This window comes from Bos mutus, chromosome 23, assembly GCF_027580195.1.
Source record: "Bos mutus isolate GX-2022 chromosome 23, NWIPB_WYAK_1.1, whole genome shotgun sequence".
Classification (NCBI taxonomy): Eukaryota; Metazoa; Chordata; class Mammalia; order Artiodactyla; family Bovidae; genus Bos; species Bos mutus.
In genome coordinates this window covers 44,388,207-44,405,937 of record NC_091639.1, presented here as the reverse complement: position 1 = coordinate 44,405,937, position 17,731 = coordinate 44,388,207, and the positions used below count along the sequence as shown (strand labels likewise).

At 38.5% G+C, this 17,731-nt stretch overlaps 1 protein-coding gene across 1 annotated transcript in view; it reads right to left on the bottom strand.

The window, feature by feature from the left end:
• Nucleotides 1–17,731, bottom strand: part of FAM83B (family with sequence similarity 83 member B) — a 99,302-nt gene that overhangs the window by 9,053 nt on the left and 72,518 nt on the right. The window contains exons 3-4 of the mRNA XM_070360708.1: nucleotides 1,622–1,786; nucleotides 837–961 (exon numbers count right to left, since the gene is read on the bottom strand). Coding sequence (XP_070216809.1) covers nucleotides 837–961; nucleotides 1,622–1,786 — 290 coding nt within the window. The remainder of the gene's footprint in view (nucleotides 1–836; nucleotides 962–1,621; nucleotides 1,787–17,731) is intronic.

The following is a 17,731-nucleotide window of genomic DNA, read 5'->3' as shown; positions in this document are numbered from 1 at the left end:
GTTCAGGTGTTTGTTGGCATTTTTATCTGCCTATTGTTATGGCCTTACTGTGTGACCCATTCAAGATCTATGTCTGAAATTCATAAGGGAGTTATAAGGCAGCACTTTACTCTAGAGCCAGCTGGACCTGGACTTGGTTGCCAGACCTGAACTGCCTTTTGGTCCTTAGCTCTGATGTTTTTAGACAAGCCACTGAACCTTCTAGAACTTCAGTTTCCTCATTTATAAAATGGAGATAAAAACAAGTGCCTTGCAGATACGTTGTAAGGACTGCGAATGAAACACAAGGGCCAAGTTAGAACAGAAGTGGATATATTCCTCCAGTGGTAATATAGAAGGATGCCAAGGAGCAGACCTGGGGCTGGAAAATCCACCCACCATAGCATTTAAACAGTCAGACTCTTCAATGATTTTTCAGTAACGCTCTGATTACAGCATAATAATCATCAGGGTCTCCATATACTAAAATAAGAGCAATCAATTAAGCAGGTTCTTCCAGGTGATACAGTTTCTATTTATATGAACAATTATTATGCTTCATACTGTTTTCATAAGGAACAAAAACACCTTAAGCATTATAAAGCTTTAGGGAACCTGAGATATTATTCAATTCCTTCATTTCGGAGAGGAAGAAGTTAAAGCCCAAGTAAGTTATGTGACTTGCTGATGACTTAATATTCTTTCAGCCAGAACTGAAACGCAAGTCTCTCCAAGTTTTCCACGAGAGGATTCTTCTTTTACTTTTAAGAAATAACTAAGCAGATTACATTAAAGCTTGAAACTCATAAATTTTATAAATGATTGATAATACTGGAGTGTAAATACAATGACCTTACCTGTAGGAACCAAACATAACTTTCTGGCAGTCAACCAGCAAAAATTTCTGTTCCATTTTTCCATGAAATTTTGCTCCTGTTTTGGAAAGATAATCTTGACCTTTTACTGTCCGCACCCGAATATTCTAGAATTGAATGTAAAAATAAAGTAAATATTAGAGTGGGGATATTTTGAAAAGTAAAATATATTAATATAAAAACTTTTTAATCATAAAAGTACACAGGTAATTTCTTTAAACATATAACAACAACAATAAAGATAGGGAAAAGTACATTTTAAAACAAAACCTGAAAAGAAAGCACTCAAATAAAATAGTCACTTAAATAATGCATTTTAATATAACTTAAATCATTTATACATGACGGTTTTATAAATCTCTTAGGGTCCTACTGCAAGAGCTCCTTTCAGGTTATGACAACAGAACAAGATGAAAATTCAGCTTCATATTGATGACTCAGACATCACTGAAATGACTGTGACAAGACACATCTGCTGAATGAAAGAATCACTCAAGTCAGTTGTTTCATGGTTGCCCACGTGAAACTGAAACATTAATTATGACTGACAGCAAAGTTAGCTCAGGAGCTTCAGTGCCCCACCATCAAGAAAACCATCCTATAAAACCATCATGAAGATGATGAAGTCGTAATCTGAAAAGGACAAGGGGACCCTTCTGTGGTCCCCACCTTAAATATACGGTGTACATCTGGAGGGACATAGCTCACTGTGCCGTTCATTTGACTGAGATAGAGCACCTGAAGAAAAGAAAGTACAGAATTCTTACTCTGAGACGCTGAACTTGACAGCCCTGTTTCTCGGTCATACTCAGGAAATGACTAAACTTGGACTCATCAAGCAGAATGTACACAGATATTCCTCGAGTTGATGCCTCCACGATTTCTTTGAAAATGTCCACGTCTGTAAATATATCCATCGCTAAGGCAATGACCTGTTAAAGATACGAATAGGAAACAATGTTAGATACCTAAGACCAAGAAAGTGCTTGCTTTCAGAAAAAAAGTGGATAAAATAGAAAATAGCTAAATATATATTGAAAATAAACTATATATAGATTTATCCCATTAAATAATTTCATACTAGCTTTAAGTCAAAGGGAATCTGCATTTCAGTGGAATGTTGAGTGAAGGGCAGATGTGAATCGTGGTGCTCAAGGTTGTCCGCAGGGTGGATGGAGGGGGCAGTTAGGTGAAGGGTGGAAATTAGTGCTAATGTTTCTCATGGGAAATATTTCCAGGGGAAAGCAAGAATTCTGGAACTAGTTGTTAGGAATAAAAGTCTTGGTGAACGGGGACAGAAAAAAAAAATCTTCTAGAAATAGAAATGTAGCTGAGAAAGGGCCAAAGATAAGAAAGGTATAAGGAGAATTGAAGACCAGAAAATTAAATACATATGCCTAAAATTAGCAGCGCAGACAGAACAAGTAAAAAAAAAAAAAGAACAAAAACAGATGATTAAAAGGTAAACGAGAGAGAAATATCCTAAAGGAGCAGGCCTGTGAAATGGAGAGAGTCCAAGTTAACTGTTGAAAACAGAGCCATTACTGATTCTGAGAAGCAAGGGGAATGAAATGATGCTGAAAGAAGTGGAAGTCATTCAACTGACAACCCACTACATGCCAGATGCGAAGGACAGAATCCCTGCCCTTTGCCAAGCTTACAAAGTGGGGAAAGAGGCCATAAACAATGCATCGAAGAGGGAAATTATGTGATAAGCTGTAAGATAATGTTTACTGGGGAAAAATTAGAGCAGGATGAGGAGGGTCACAAGTTCCTGGAAATGGAGAATTGGGGGTCTGTGGCATCTCTGAGAGAATGTCCTGTGAAAAAGCCCTTCAGGTGGATATCCTGACAGATTGTATCTCAGGCAGGGGGACCCCACAGTGCAAAGGTCCTACCTCAGGTTTAAGGAACAGCAAGGGTGGTAAATAAAACAAGAAATGGAAAAACTTATAAGAAAGCCTTGAAGATGTTACAAAGCTTTCCGTGTTTTTTCCTAAATAAAATGTCAGCTGTTGAAAGTTTTTATTGAGGCGATAATATGGTCTCATTTATGTTTGAAAAAGATTGTTTTGGCCTCTGTGTTAAGAAGAGATGGTAAGGCTGGGAGGCAGGATGGAAACAGGGAGGCCAGTTAGAACCACCAGAGCGATTCCAGTGGGAGGTTATGGTGGCCCGGACTAGAACGGTACTGGGAGCAGCCACCTCCAGTGATGAGCAGAAACATCAACACGGGGTGCTTTGAGCTGCAAGGACTTCTGTACGGGCTGAATGTGGGATGAGAGAGAAAGAGGGGAAAAGAGCACGACTCTAAGATTTTGGGGCTCTTTAACCTCAGGGACCAAGTTGTCATCAACTGACAAGGGGAGGGTACAGCTGGAGTAACTTTTAGGTAAAAGATTAAAAAGTCAAGGGACCTGGATATTCAAGGGGAATGCTGCGTAGGGAGGTCTAGGGCAGAACTGTCAGCTGGGTGTCATGGGGTAGAGATGATGATTAAATCCAAGTCAACAAGGGAGACGAGTAAGTTAGGTGGTCTAGTACAAGGGTAGGGCAGCAAAGGAAGGCTAAGAAAAGCGGGCATCCTGAGAGGCACGTCAAGACAAGGTGTTAACAAGAAGAGTGTCCTCAAGGGTGTGCTATCATGCCGCGAGGCCAAGTAACACGGGGATTAAGCATTCATCGGATTTAGTAATATACAGGTTATTGATGACTTCACAGTGTAGTTTTAGTGGAACAGTGAGATCAAAAGCTTTCTAGGGAGGGTTTTAAGAGAGCTTGAGTGGACAGACACTGGAAACAGCACGTACAGGTAACTCTTTGAGTAATCTGGCTATGGTAAGAAGCAGAAAAATGGAGCGGTAGTAGTGGGTTAAGCTGGGTCAATGGAAGTTGTATTTTTTATTTTAAGGTGAGAGAAGTAACAGCAAGTCTGTGTGCTAATGAAATGCTCCAGTGAAGAGTGAAAATTAATGATGCAAGAGATAGTTGGAGGTGGTATGGGGAATTGGGGGTTTCTGGAGGAAAGTCTTAGAGTAGGCAATAAAATATAGGCTATAGGGGTAAAATAATCAAAGTACAGGGAACAAAGGCCAGTAAAAGATCACTGTACTACCAAGGCAGAAGCCAGGTAGAAGGTGGTGGTGGGAGGGCAGGTGTGGTGCTTGTGGTGGCGGGGGGTATGATGTTCTCTGAATCCTGCCATTTTCTTTGTGAGATGGGAAGACCTTGGGTTATGGAAGACATGTAAGCGGTATGAGGAAAGGGGCATCAAGTGGTCATCTAAGATGATAGAAAAGGCAATAGGTCATGAAGACAGTGTAACTGCAGGGCAGCATTAAGAACCCATCAAGTCATAAATTTAAAATGAGACCAGTCAATGTGGTTGTGAAGAGGGGAGCAGTCATGCAGCAGGCAGTCAACTGAAATGCTCCAGTGAAGAGTGAAAATTAATGATGAACGAGATAGAAGATGTGTAATGTAGGGGTTTTCCCTTGTAGCTCAGATGGTAACGAATCTGCCTGCAGTGCAGGAGACCCAGGTTCGATCCCTGGGTCGGGAAGATCCCCTGGAGAAGGAAATGGCAACCCACTCCAGCATCCTTGCCTGGAAAATACCATGGACAGAAGAGCCTCATGGGCTGCAGTCCATGGGGTTGCAAAGAGTTGGACATGACTGAGTGACTAACACGCACATACATATAATGTGCAATAGCTAAGATGATTGACTCTGGGATTTAAACTCAATAAGAGAGGAGAGATGGTGTCACAGATATGAGAGGCAGGGAAACAGGGGTAGGATCAGTGAATGGGAGGTCTCGCTGGGGCTAAACGATAGTTAAATATTAAGGAATTGCCATTAATTTTTTATAATAACAGCAATACAATCATAAAAGGTAATATATATCATTTCTTTTAAATATACACATTAATATAGTATAGATAAAAATGTTGCCTTGTATTTAATTCACATTATAAAAGGTGAACCACAAATGGTGATGAAAAGTGAAAGCCAGTTGATGGTACATGAGTGTTTTATATGCTGTTTTCCACAGCACAAAGATAGATAAGTGAATAAGTGGACATTGGATATTAGCAGGTTCCAGAGGTACCAGGTGCCAGAAATACAAGCAGGAATGTTGGTCAGAGGAGGATGAATTAGGTCCTACAGGATCTGCAGTTACAGACTGTGATGCTATCAAGGACTTGATTGGGAGTCAGGGCTGAGATGCATGTAGGACAAGATGATGGGAGGAGAGCAGGAAAAGGAATTGGTCTTTAGAAGGATCCTTTACACACATACTGAAATTGCCACCAGAACTGCTGAAAAGATTTACAGACACCAAGGAACAAAAATGGTCAAGAAACAAGAAGGAAAAGAAATGCCCTGGCAATAGGCACATGGCAGCAACCACTAAGATAATGTGCTGGATACACTGCAAGTACATAGATGAAGAGGTCATGGATAATAACTGGTTTAATCCAATAAGATGCTAGAACAAAACACTGGACCATGTTCAAACAAGACAAGATGACATTCTTTAAACTATCAATAAAACATACTTCAATCAGATTTTCTTTAGGAAGAATAATTTCAATCATTCTAATGGCCTCCCATGACCCTTTCCTTATTTATAATTGAGATGAGGTGCCAGAAGGGAGAAGCTAGTAAGAACAGCCTCATCTGTGTCTTCTACATGCTCTTTAGAATACTAATACAATTATGTAAAGTTTAAAAATAAAATAAAATTTAAAAAAAGAGAAAAAAAAAGAAAATCAAACATGTGAAAAACCTTCAGTCACATCCACAATTATTAATGTGTTTATGATGCAGTAATGAGTGATGTGATGGTATATGGACATTGACATAAAGAAATGAAAGTATCCATTTTACAAACTTATTTTACAAAATAACTTTAAAAACCATGTCTGGAGCAGACTAGCACTCATTTTTTTTTAACTAAAATGGGATTTTTTAAAATAGAAAAATAGTATCATGCTATATGGCATTTTTAAAAAAATGACCAGCATATCTAAAGAATTTATTTATAATTTGCCAGAAAAAATCATGTAACAAATTACTTCAGACTTTGGAAACAAACACAAATGTATGACAGATAAATGAGGGTTTTGTTTGTTAAAAGTAATTGAAGCCATTCAGCCAATGGATGATTCTAGCACATATAAAATAGAACAAATGCCAGTCTCTCTTGCATGACAGATAACACAATACATCAGGATCCATGAGACCAGATTACACATTTCTGACAAGTTTATCTGATGGCAGCAGAGCCAGGTACCTTATCAGGATTTCTGGTTCCCAGTACCCTCAATATATACCTAGAAAAATTATATGAAGTCTACAGAGAATTTCAGCTGTGCCAAGAAAGGCAAAATAAAATATAAAATGTAGCCACCTTTTTAAATGGTGGGTTACATTCATGGAAAGGAATGATAATTAGAAATGAGCTATGCCAAATCTGATATGAAGGTATTACATTCCAAGCTAGTTAGCTAAATCACACTGTGCTGTAGAAATAACCAGTCCATTCTGAAGGAGATCAGCCCTGGGATTTCTTTGGAAGGAATGATGCTAAAGCTGGAACTCCAATACTTTGGCCACCTCATGCGAAGAGTTGACTCATTGGAAAAGACTTTGATGCTGGGAGAGATTGGGGGCAGGAGGAGAAGGGGATGACAGAGGATGAGATAGCTGGATGGCATCACTGACTGGATGGACGTGAGTCTGAGTGAACTCCTGGAGTTGGTGATGGACAGGGAGGCCTGGCGTGCTGCGATTCATGGGGTCGCAAAGAGTCGGACATGACTGAGCGACTGACCTGAACTGAACTGAATGAAATAAAAATGATACACTTGATTAGTACAAGGTTTATCAAAGGGTACATTAATTAATTTTATAAGTCAACACAGAAGTCATTTACATTAAATGGGATTCATTAAACTGCCATGTAACATATTTTTAAACTTTTCTTGCCTCTTCATTAGTTACTTTTATTCTTTTTTGATAAATTGGAAATGTAAACAAGCAAATGCATTCCTCAGCAACATGAGACTTGGAAAACTTTTAGGAAGGTATTCTGTGTCACCTTTAAGATTTGAGAGATATCTTACATCTTTTAGTAGTTTCAAAGAACTTGATTCAAGGATATGAGTTTACACTTATTTATCTCAGATTAGTAAATTTTCCTGAAGGGACCTAGACACAATTAATTAAAATAATATAAATAGTGACAAAATATTTATGGTAACTTCATGATACAATTTAATTCATTTAGAGAAGGAAATAATGAGTTGTTATGTAATACACTCTAAAAATAATTCAGAGAAAGGAAAAAAATGTTCTATTTCTACAAGAATGTTAGGGGTGAGTACAAAGTAGAATGGCATACACTACTGGGGGGCTTCGTGAATAAGCCTTAAAAAATCAATGAAGATAATTTTTAGCCATACAACCGGAAGACTAGCATTACAGGCATAGAGGCAAAGATCAGAATGATGATCACAGTAATATTTTAATAAATGTTTATTGGATTAACCTAAATATAAGCACAAAAATTATCCGCTTTATGAATATGGAGCAAATTTACTTAGGATTTAACTGTATAGCTCCTATGAAGGGTCTTGCAAATCTGATATACGTTTAGATGTGATCTTGATAGGAATATAAATCCTGAAAAATAAAATATCCACACAAAATAGTATATGCCTTTATATGACACAGATAGTTAATGAAATGTAAGTATACTTTGGGTTAATATTCTGTAGTTACAGAACTGTCAGCATCACCTTCAAAAATTGAAAAAGTGAATATTAGACCTTTTATGCTCCAAAATACTAAGCACCATTTGAAAGTATTCAGCCTTTCTTGGTAATTTCCTACATATATACAGGAAGAGGATTTACTTTCTTCCAACAGGAGAAAAGCTAAAAAACAGTTCAAATTAATAATAATAATAATGATAAAGAACACTTTAATAACTACATTTGTAACAAAAATCAACACAGCTGGAAAACCTTAAAACCGACTAATAGAAATTAAGTTAAATGATCCTTAAGAAATATATATTTGTAAATCTGTGCTGCTGTTGCTAAGTCGCTTCAGTCGTGTCCGACTCTGTGGGACCCCATAGATGGCAGCCCACCAGGCTCCCCCGTCCCTGGGATTCTCCAGGCAAGAACACTGGAGTGGGTTGCCATTTCCTTCTCCAATGTATGAAAGTGAAAAGTGAAAGTGAAGTTGCTCAGTCGTGCCCGACTCTTAGCAACCCCATGGACTGCAGCCCACCAGGCTCCTCCATCCATGGGATTTTCCAGGCAAGAGTACTGGAGTGGGATGTCATTGCCTTCTCCTTGTAAATCTGTAATGCCTGTTAAAAGCAATGAATTTTAGAAATAAGAGGCTGATATTAAGAATAGGTGATTTTGGTCCTTATCCTACTGCAGCCTAAGTGAAAGTATGCATTTTGTGTGAAATTTCGCATATAATATAGTGTATGCACTGGATAAGTTTCAGCTTTACATTCGTTGTTCAGTAGTTCAGTCACGTCCGCCTCTATGTGACCCGATGGACTGTAGCCTGCCAGGCTTCCATGTCCTTCTCTATTTCCCAGAGTTAGCTCAAACTCTTGTCCATTGAGTCCGTGATGCCATCCAACCATCTCATCCTCTGTCGTCCCCTTCTCCTCCTGTCTTCATTCTTTCCCAGCATCTGGGTCTTTCCCAATTAGTCAGCTCTTCCCATCAGGTGGCCAAAGTATTGGAGTTTCAGCTTCAACATCAGTCCTTCCAATGAACACTCAGGACTGATCTCCTTTAAGATGGACTGGTTGGATCTCCTTGCAGTCCAGGGGACTCTCAAGAGTCTTCTCCAGCACAGCAATTCAAAAGCATCAATTCTTTGGAATTCAGGCTTCTTCAAGGTCCACTCTCACATCATTCATGACTAATGGAAAAACCATAGCTTTGACTATATATAGACCTTTGTCAGCAAAATGATGTCTCTGCTTTTTAATACTGTCTATATTTGTCATAGCTTTTTTTCTAAGTAGCAAGCAACTTTTACTTTCATGACTGCAGTCTCCATCCACCGTGATCTTGGAGTCCAAGAAAATAAAGCCTGTCACTGTTTCCATTGTTTTCCCATCTATTAGCCATGAAGTGATGGGACAGGATGCCATGATCTTAGTTTTCTGAATGCTCAGTTTAAGCCAGCTTTTTCACTCTCTTCTTTTCACCTTCATCAAGAGGCTCTTTAGTTCCTCTTCACTTTCTGTTGTTACAGTGGTATCATCTGCATATCTGAGGTTGTTGATATTTCTACTGGCAGTTTGGATTCCAGCTTGTGATTCATCCAGCCTGGCATTTCACATGATGTATACTCTGCATATAAGTTAAATAAGCAGGGTGACAATATACAGCCTTGACACACTCTTTTCAGAATTTTGAACCAATCTATTTCCCCATGTCTGGTTCTGTTTTTTTTTTTTTGACCTACATACAGGTTTTGCAGGAGGCAGTTAGGTGGTCTGGTATTCCCGTTTCTAAGGATATTCCACAGTTTGTTGTGACCACACAGTCAAAGGATTTAGCATAGTCAACGAAGCAGAAGTAGATGTTTTTTTCTATAATTCTCTTGCTTTTTCTATGATTCAACGGATGTTGGCAATTTGATCTCTGGTTCTTCTGCCTTTTCTAAATCCAGCTTGTACATCTGAAATTTCTTGGTTCCCGTACTGTTGAAGCCTAGCTTCAAGGATTTTGAGCATTGCCTTGCTAGCATGTGAAATGAATTGTGCAGTAGTTTAAACATTTGTTGGCATTATCCTTCTTTGAGATTGGAATAAAAACTGACGTTTTCCAGTCCTGTGGCCACTGCTGAGTTTTCCAAATTTGCTGGCATATTGAGTGCAACACTTTAATAGCATTATCTTTTAGGATTTATAATAGTTCAGCTGGAATCCCATCACCTCCACTAGCTTTGTTCATAGTGATGCTTCCTAAGGCCCACTTGACTTCACATTCATTATGAATACAATAATTTTTGCACACATATAAGTTTACTAACATTTAAATTGATATCAGCTGATTTGGTCTGCTATGAATTTCATAATCTTTGGAAAGTCATTGAAATGATTCTGAGTCTCACTGTCTTCTACTACTGCTGCTGCTGCTGTTAAGTCGCGTCAGTCGTGTCCGACTCTGTGTGACCCCATAGACAGCAGCCCATCAGGCTCCTCTGTCCCCGGGATTCTCCAGGCAAGAACACTGGAGTGGGTTGCCATTTCCTTCTCCAACACATACATGCATGCACGTGTGCTAAGTTGCTTCAGTTGTGTCCGACTCTGTGCGACCCCATGGACAGCAGCCCACCAGGCTCCCCTGTCCACAGGATTCTCCAGTCAAGAATACTGTAGTGGGTTACCGTTTCCTTCTCTATATATTAAATTATCCACAGAAGATGGTGTGTGTATCAAGTTCTAAAATGCTGTGTTTCAATAACTATTCACTTACGCCTAATTGCTCAGCAATTGGATTAAAACATACGTTGTACTTAGCTTTTTAAAACCTTACTGACCATGACCTGGTGATAGTAAAAACAAACAAAAAAACAAAAAACACCTGGGCACTGTAGTAAAAGTCAACAGAAATCTTAAATGGGAATGTCTAGGCTCTGTTATAGGTACCACATACTTTTGTAGAACTAGTACATGTTTGACAACTCAGAAGGGTTGCATAAATCATTCCCCTCTGCTTCTGTGTTGTGTTATGTGATTGAAAGTATTTATACACCAGTGTTAGGGACTAAATGTTTGTATCTTTCAAAATTCAGATTTTGAAATCCTGAGCAGGCTTAAAAGAAACAGCAAGAAGAGTCATAGTCATTTTACTGATTTCACAATTCAGCCCTCTTACAAGTTCTTGTCTTTCTAGCATTTTCTGAAAAGTGTCTTCTCCTGAAAACTGGCCCGACAAGGGTCCTGGGCATGGCCTGCCAAACCAATGGGTCAGGATCCAGATCTAGGTACGCTGACAGAAGTAACTTGTTTTCCGGAGGCTTTTAGGATACCTCCTTTGGTTGTAACATAATTATCCATTGGCTTGGAATAGCTGTTATCTTATTTAAAATTTTGCAATATAAAGGGGTGTCTGTCAAAATCGCCAAGAGAAATATCGATTACCTCAGATATGCAGATGACACCACCATTATAAAGAAGTGATGAAAATGAAAAATGAAAGTGAAAGAAAAGAGTGAAAAAGCTGGCTTGAAATTCAACATTCGGAAAACAAAGATCATGGCATCTGGTCCCATCACTTCAAGGCAAATAGATGGGAAAACAATGGAAACAGTGACAGACTTTATTTTCTTGGGCTCCAAAATCACTGCAGATGGTGCCTGCAGCCATAAAATTAAAAGACACTTGCTCTTTGGAAGAAAAGCTATGACCAACCTAGACAGCATACTAAAAAGCAGAGACATTACTTTGCTGGCAAATGTCTGTATAGTCAAAGCTCTGGTTTTTCCAATAGTCATGTAAGAGTCATGTGAAAGTTGGACCGTAAAGAAAGCTGAGGGTCAAAGAATTGATGCTTTTGATATTCTTTCTTCGTGTTTAGTCTTTGTTAGTTTGATTAGTATGAGTCTTGCCATGTTTCTTCTTGGGTTTTTCCTGTATGGGACTCTGTGCCTCTTGGAATTGATTGCCTATTTCCTTTTCCATGTTGGGGAAATTTTCAACTATAATCTCTTCAAAAACTTTCTCATACCCTTTCTTTTTCTCTTCGTCTTCTGGGACCCCTATAGCTTGAATGTTGGTGTGTTTGATATTGTCCCAGAGGTCTCTAGGACTATCCTCAGCTCTTTTCATTCTTTTACTTTATTTCCATCATTTTATCTTCCAGCTCACTGATTCATTTTTCTGCTTAATTTCATTAATTGTGTTGTTTGTCTCTGTATGTTTATTTTTTATTGCTAGGTCTTTGTTAATTGAGTCTTGCATTTCCTCCATTTTGTTTCCAAGGTTTTTTGATCATCTTTACTATTATCCTTCTGAATTCTTTTTTAGATAGTTTACCTACTTCCTCTTCGTTGATTTGGACTTCTGTGTTTCTAGTTTGTTCCTTCATTTGTGTAGTATTTCTCTGCCTTTTCATTTTTTTTTTTAAACTTATTGTGCTTGAGGTCTTATTTTCTCTGCTTCAAGGTTGAATTCTTTCTTCCTTTTGGTTTCTGCCCTCCTAAGGTTGGTCCAGTGGTTTGTATAAGCTTCATACAGAGTGAGATTTGAGCTGAGTGTTTGTTTGTTTTTCCTCTGATGGGCAAGGCTGAGTGAGGTGGTGGTCCTGTCTGCTGATGATCGGGTTTGCAGTTTGTTTTGTTTGTTATTTAGATGAGGCGTCCTGCACAGGGTGCTATTGGTGGTTGGGAGATGCCGAGTCTTGTGTTCCAGTGGTTTCCTCTGTGTGAGTTCTCACTATCTGATACTCCCTAGGGTTAGTTCTCTGGTAGTCTACGGTCTTGGAGTCAGTGCTCCCTCTCCAAAGGCTCAGCACTTGATCTCAAGTTTTGCGTGGTAGTATACATTCTTTTCCTCTGGTCAGGCACTCCTGTCCACTCTCAGCTGGTGTTCTGCACACACTCTGTGTCTGACGTTGTATTCCTGATGTATCTGTGGAAAGAGATGTACTTCATGTCCACCTGCTCCTCTGCAATCTTGCTCTTCGGAAGGGACACTTCTACCTTTGTGGGAGTGAGCATCCAAAGATGTGCAGTCGCAGATGGACACCAGCCTCCTCAAAGAGTTGACAGGTGGGTGGAGCCTTGTCATCAATGTGAAGTTTAGGGACTTCTCTGGTGACCCAGTGGTTAGGAATCCAGCTGCCCGCCTCTCCCCATGTTCTTAAGTCCATTCTCTATGTCTGCTTCTCCACTGCTGTCCCATAAATCTGTTCTTCAGTACCATTCTTCTAGATTTTATATATATATGTTAGAATATGATATTTATCTTTTTCTTTCTGACTCACTTCATTCTGTATAATAGGTTCTAGGTTCATCCACCTCATCAGAACTGAGTCAAATGCATTCCTTTATATGGCTGAATAATATTCCTTTGTTTATGGAAAGAGTAACATAAGAACTTATATTACCATATGTAAAATAGATAGCCAATGAGAATTTGCTGTTTGGCTCAGCAAACTCAAACAGGGGCTCTGTATCAACTTAGAGGGTTGAGATTGGGAGAGAGATGGGAGGAAGTTTCAAAAGGGAGTGGGTATATGTATATACAGGACTTCCCTGGTGGCTCAGATGGTAAAACATCTGCTTATAATGTGGGAGACCTGGGTTCAATCCCTGGGTCAGGAAGATCCCCTGGAGAAGGAAATGACAACCCACTCCAGTATTCTTTCCTGGACAATTCCATGGACAGAGGAGCCTGGTGGGCTACAGTCCATGGGGTCGCAAAGAGTCAGAAACGACTGAGCAACTTCACTTTCACTTTCATATGTATATCTATGGCTGATTCATGTTGAGGTTTGACAGAAAAAAACAAAATTCTGTAAAGCAATTATCCTTCAATTAAAAAAAAAAAAATTAAAAAAGAAAAAGAATCCACCTGCCAATGCAGGGACACAGGTTTGATCCCTGGTCCAGGAAGATTCCACATGCCTTGGAACAGCTAAGGCCATGAGACACGGCTACTGGAGCCCACGCTTGGCTTAGGGGAAAAGATGCTCAGGGAGGGTCTGTGAGCGTCTATGTGCCCCGTCCAAGCCACCCTGGGATCACTGACCCAAAAGCTCCTCCCTAGACCGCATTCTTTACTTGAGCAATAATTGTGTCTCTTGAATATCAACAATTAATTAACTTGACATAAAAAAGAAATCAATCACATAGCGTGCCAAAAATACCACAGGTCCTATTTATCCAATAATTTCTATTTGAATAAGAAATTTGAATATGAAGGAGTTTTACATAAAAGTCATGAACTATTGCTGTAGCATTTTTGTATCCAGTGTAAGTCTTCCTGTGTCTTTACCCTGTAGTCAAGTTATATGAATTTAATCCCCTGTTTATTTAACTCTACTGCTCTCTTTTCTTTCTTGGATAATTTTTTTTTTACCACTTGCTTCTCAGAACCATGTATTATTTTTCACTTTGATGCCTGAAAATTGAGAGACAGCATACTTTTGGTGGTAGGGAACAGTCATTCTAAAAGCTAAGAGACGGGGAATAACTAATTTTCAGGGTATCATCAACCTTGATTGAAAACAATTAGCCACATTACTTAGAATATTTCCTGAATAATTTGTCTGCGACACACTCCAAGTTTCTTAAGTATTCTGAACACCTAATGATACTCATTCTATATAGATAAACAATATTTAGATACAAAGCAGTGAATGTTTATCAGTTGGGCTACAGAAACAAGACACAAGTTTCCTATTTTATTAGCATTTCGAAGTCTTCATTAATATGATTAAAATCTCATTGTGAAAATCCTTACTTTCTCTACTAGGAAAATTCTAAAGTGTAATTTATTTTCCTTCAGTAGGTCATAAAAAGGGTCTTGCCCTAATTCTAGGTTGAAAATCTGTTTATTAGCTATACTACATCTGAACATTGAGGTTTTATTAAAATAAAATTGCCTTTATCAAAAGCTGAGATAGCCACATTTATTCCAGCCACTTTCATTAAGTTAAACCAAATTATTTTAGCCATAAAATTAAGGAAGATCCATGTCTTTACGTATTATCTTTGATTAATATTATACATAAATATGTTACTTGAAAAATAAAATATTTTATATAAATATATCCTCGAGCAGCTCTCATAGCTGTAAATATTGGCAAAATGGGAGCTAATGATTAAAGAATAGGAATAGAATGAGATGAGGAAAAAAACTATACAAAAATTCTCTTGAATACATTAAATTTGGTTACTATACCAAATTTGTCAAATGACATTTGAAAGCCATTTAAACTTCAAATATTTCCAAAGGTCAAATAATTTCATCTTTTAGGACACAAATAATATTTTAAAAGTACTTCCATTCTAACAAAATTGAATGTGGAGTTTCAATCTGGGCCAGTGAAATATTTTTGAACAAAAGTTAACTATGCCTGTGAATTTAGGTTTCTTGAGACTTTATTTCTGAAAACAGATCAAATGGCAAAAGAAAAGTACACTGGATAAGCATTAAAAAGTTCAGATAATCATAGGGGAAGAAAAAAATATCCAAATCATTAAAATGTAAAGCAGTTCAATAAGAAATCTAACCTTCAGCTTTTATTATTGAGCTGATCAAAGGCAACAGAAAGCCTCCCAACTGATAAGAAGAGAACCAAAGGAATCTGTCCTCTGGGAGGAGGGTAGAAAAGGGTGTGCAGTGAATTTAACTATCTGATAGGAAAGAACACTGTCAATGACATATTTGGTTTCAAAATAAAATTAAAGAAATGAAAGTTTCATGAGTATCAGAAAAGATCCCTAGCCCCTCTTTCTCAGAGGGGCTAATTATTCAGGTAAAAGATAATCTCATGGCTTTTTAGACTTAATATTAGATTGCCTTTTTTTCACATTGAACTCAAACTTCCTAAGTAAAATTTAGGAGAATTTCTTTCAATTCTAGTGTCTGGATCAGAAAGTAAACAAACAAGTAGACAGCAATATTCTCATGTCATGAAAAAATTTATCAAGTGTGCTTCATAATTATACACACACACAGGGTGAGAAAGAGAATGAGAGAGAGATGATCTGTCTCTTTCAACCTCCAGGGGAAGAATGATTGTTTTAAAAAAAAACAGACTAAAAAAGGGAAACTTGCAATAATTTCACAATTATGCCAGGGACAATGGTATTTTTTCTTTTATCTTGTTAAATGGCAACCCACTCCAGTATTCTTGCCTAGAGAATCCCATGGACTGAGGAGCCTGGTGGGCTACAGTCCACAGGGTTGCAAAGAGTCAGACATGACTGAGCGACTTCACTTTCACTTTCACTTTCCTGCACACTTTTAGAAACGGAGATGTTATTTACGTAATGTGCATGTTATATGTTTGTCATTAAGGAATGCTCTTCTACTATACAAACTGTCATAATAACATGTTTTTAGAAAAGATAGTTTTCCAAAAAGTAGTGTGAAGAATGTAGTCTGAACATAGAAGGACCACCTGGAAGTCTGAGGTAAAGGTTCAGAATCTGATTGGCAACAGGGATCATATCAACGTCTGTCAAGAAAACATTTCCCTAAGAGTTTTCAATGTTGAGAAATTAAAGAAAAGACTATTTACAGAAGTGTGGGCATGGTTAAGTAAACTGACTATAGAAACCCAAGTCTGTCACTTAAGGGGGAGAGAGAAAGGGGGAAAAACAGAAAATAAACTTTGAAAAACAGAAAATAAACTTTCCTTCTGGGGTTCCCTGTCCTGCTGGCACCTCCCATCAACTGGATAGTGGGGTACACGAGGAGAAAATACTTCTGGACAACTTGCAGATTTCTGGATTGAATGACTGAGTGGCTGATGTCGTCAGTGACAGACACGGGCAGACGGGAGGTTGGAAAGGGTTAGGGTTAGGGTTAGGTCGGCTTTGGGTCTGTGGATTGTCAACCATCCATGACACAGCTACGTGGAAACCGTTACAGGCTGCTGGTTGTCAGGAGAGAGCTTCTGGCCTCCAAATTCTACAGATTTCCACCCATAAGTCAGACTATTTAAGAATACGTAATTTATAAAATCAAATGTAAACTCTTTACAGTGGCATGCGGAGTCTGTCTTCATTTCAGGACTCACTGCATCTTCTATGTCTCCTGTGACTCCTTCTGTCTAAAATCCCCACCTTCTCTTTATCAAAATCCAACTCCCCTCTCAAGGCCAAGTTTACCTGCAGGCCTCTTTCACAAAGCTGCTGCTGATTCCCTGAGCCTGCATCAATAACATCCTAATGTATGCTCCATCTACGGTTTTTAATACATTTAGCACAGCATTTATTTCATCAGCCTTGTTGCTCACTTACTACTTTCAAGGGACTAATAAGCTAGAGGAGAGTGGGGAAAATATACCTCAGTCATTTTGTATCCCCATCAGTTTAACAGTACAACTCAATAAAATTTATTAAATTATTCAAGCTATTTCTCTGAAGCATCAAGTATGGTTATTTTCAAATAGTAAATAAGCCAATGTTTTTAACTGAATATTTACACTTCTTATTTTGAATTCCTATGAATTTCTATGATTTTCTAAAGAAAGTGTTGCTGTTGTTCAGTTGCTCAGTCAAGTCCAACTGTTTGCTACTCCACAGACTGCAGCACGTCAGCTTCCCTGTCCTCGCTGTTTCCCGGAGTTTGCTCAAACTCATGTCCATTGAGTCGGTGATGCCATCCAACCATCTCATCCTCTGTCATCCCCTTCCAATGAGCTGGCTCTTCGCATCAGGTGGCCAAAGTATTAGAGCTTTAGCATCAGTTCTTCCAATGAATATTCAGAGTTGAATTCCTTTAGGATTGACTGGTTAGACCTCCTTGCCATACAAAGGACTCTCAAGAAGAGTCTTCTCCAACACCACAGTTTGAAGGCATCAGTTTTTCAGGGCTCAGCCTTTTTTATCGTCCAATTCTCACATCTGTACATGACTACTGGAAAAACCATAGCTTTGACTATATGGACCTTTGTAGGCAAAATAATATCTCTACTTTTAAATATGCTGTCTAGGTTTGTCATAGCTTTTCTTTCAAGGGGCAAGTATCTTTTGATGTCATGACTGCAGTCACCATCCAGAGTGATTTTAGAGCACAAGAAAATAAAGTATGCCACTGTTTCCACTGTTTCTAAAGAAACTACTTTCTCAGAAATCTCTCTTGA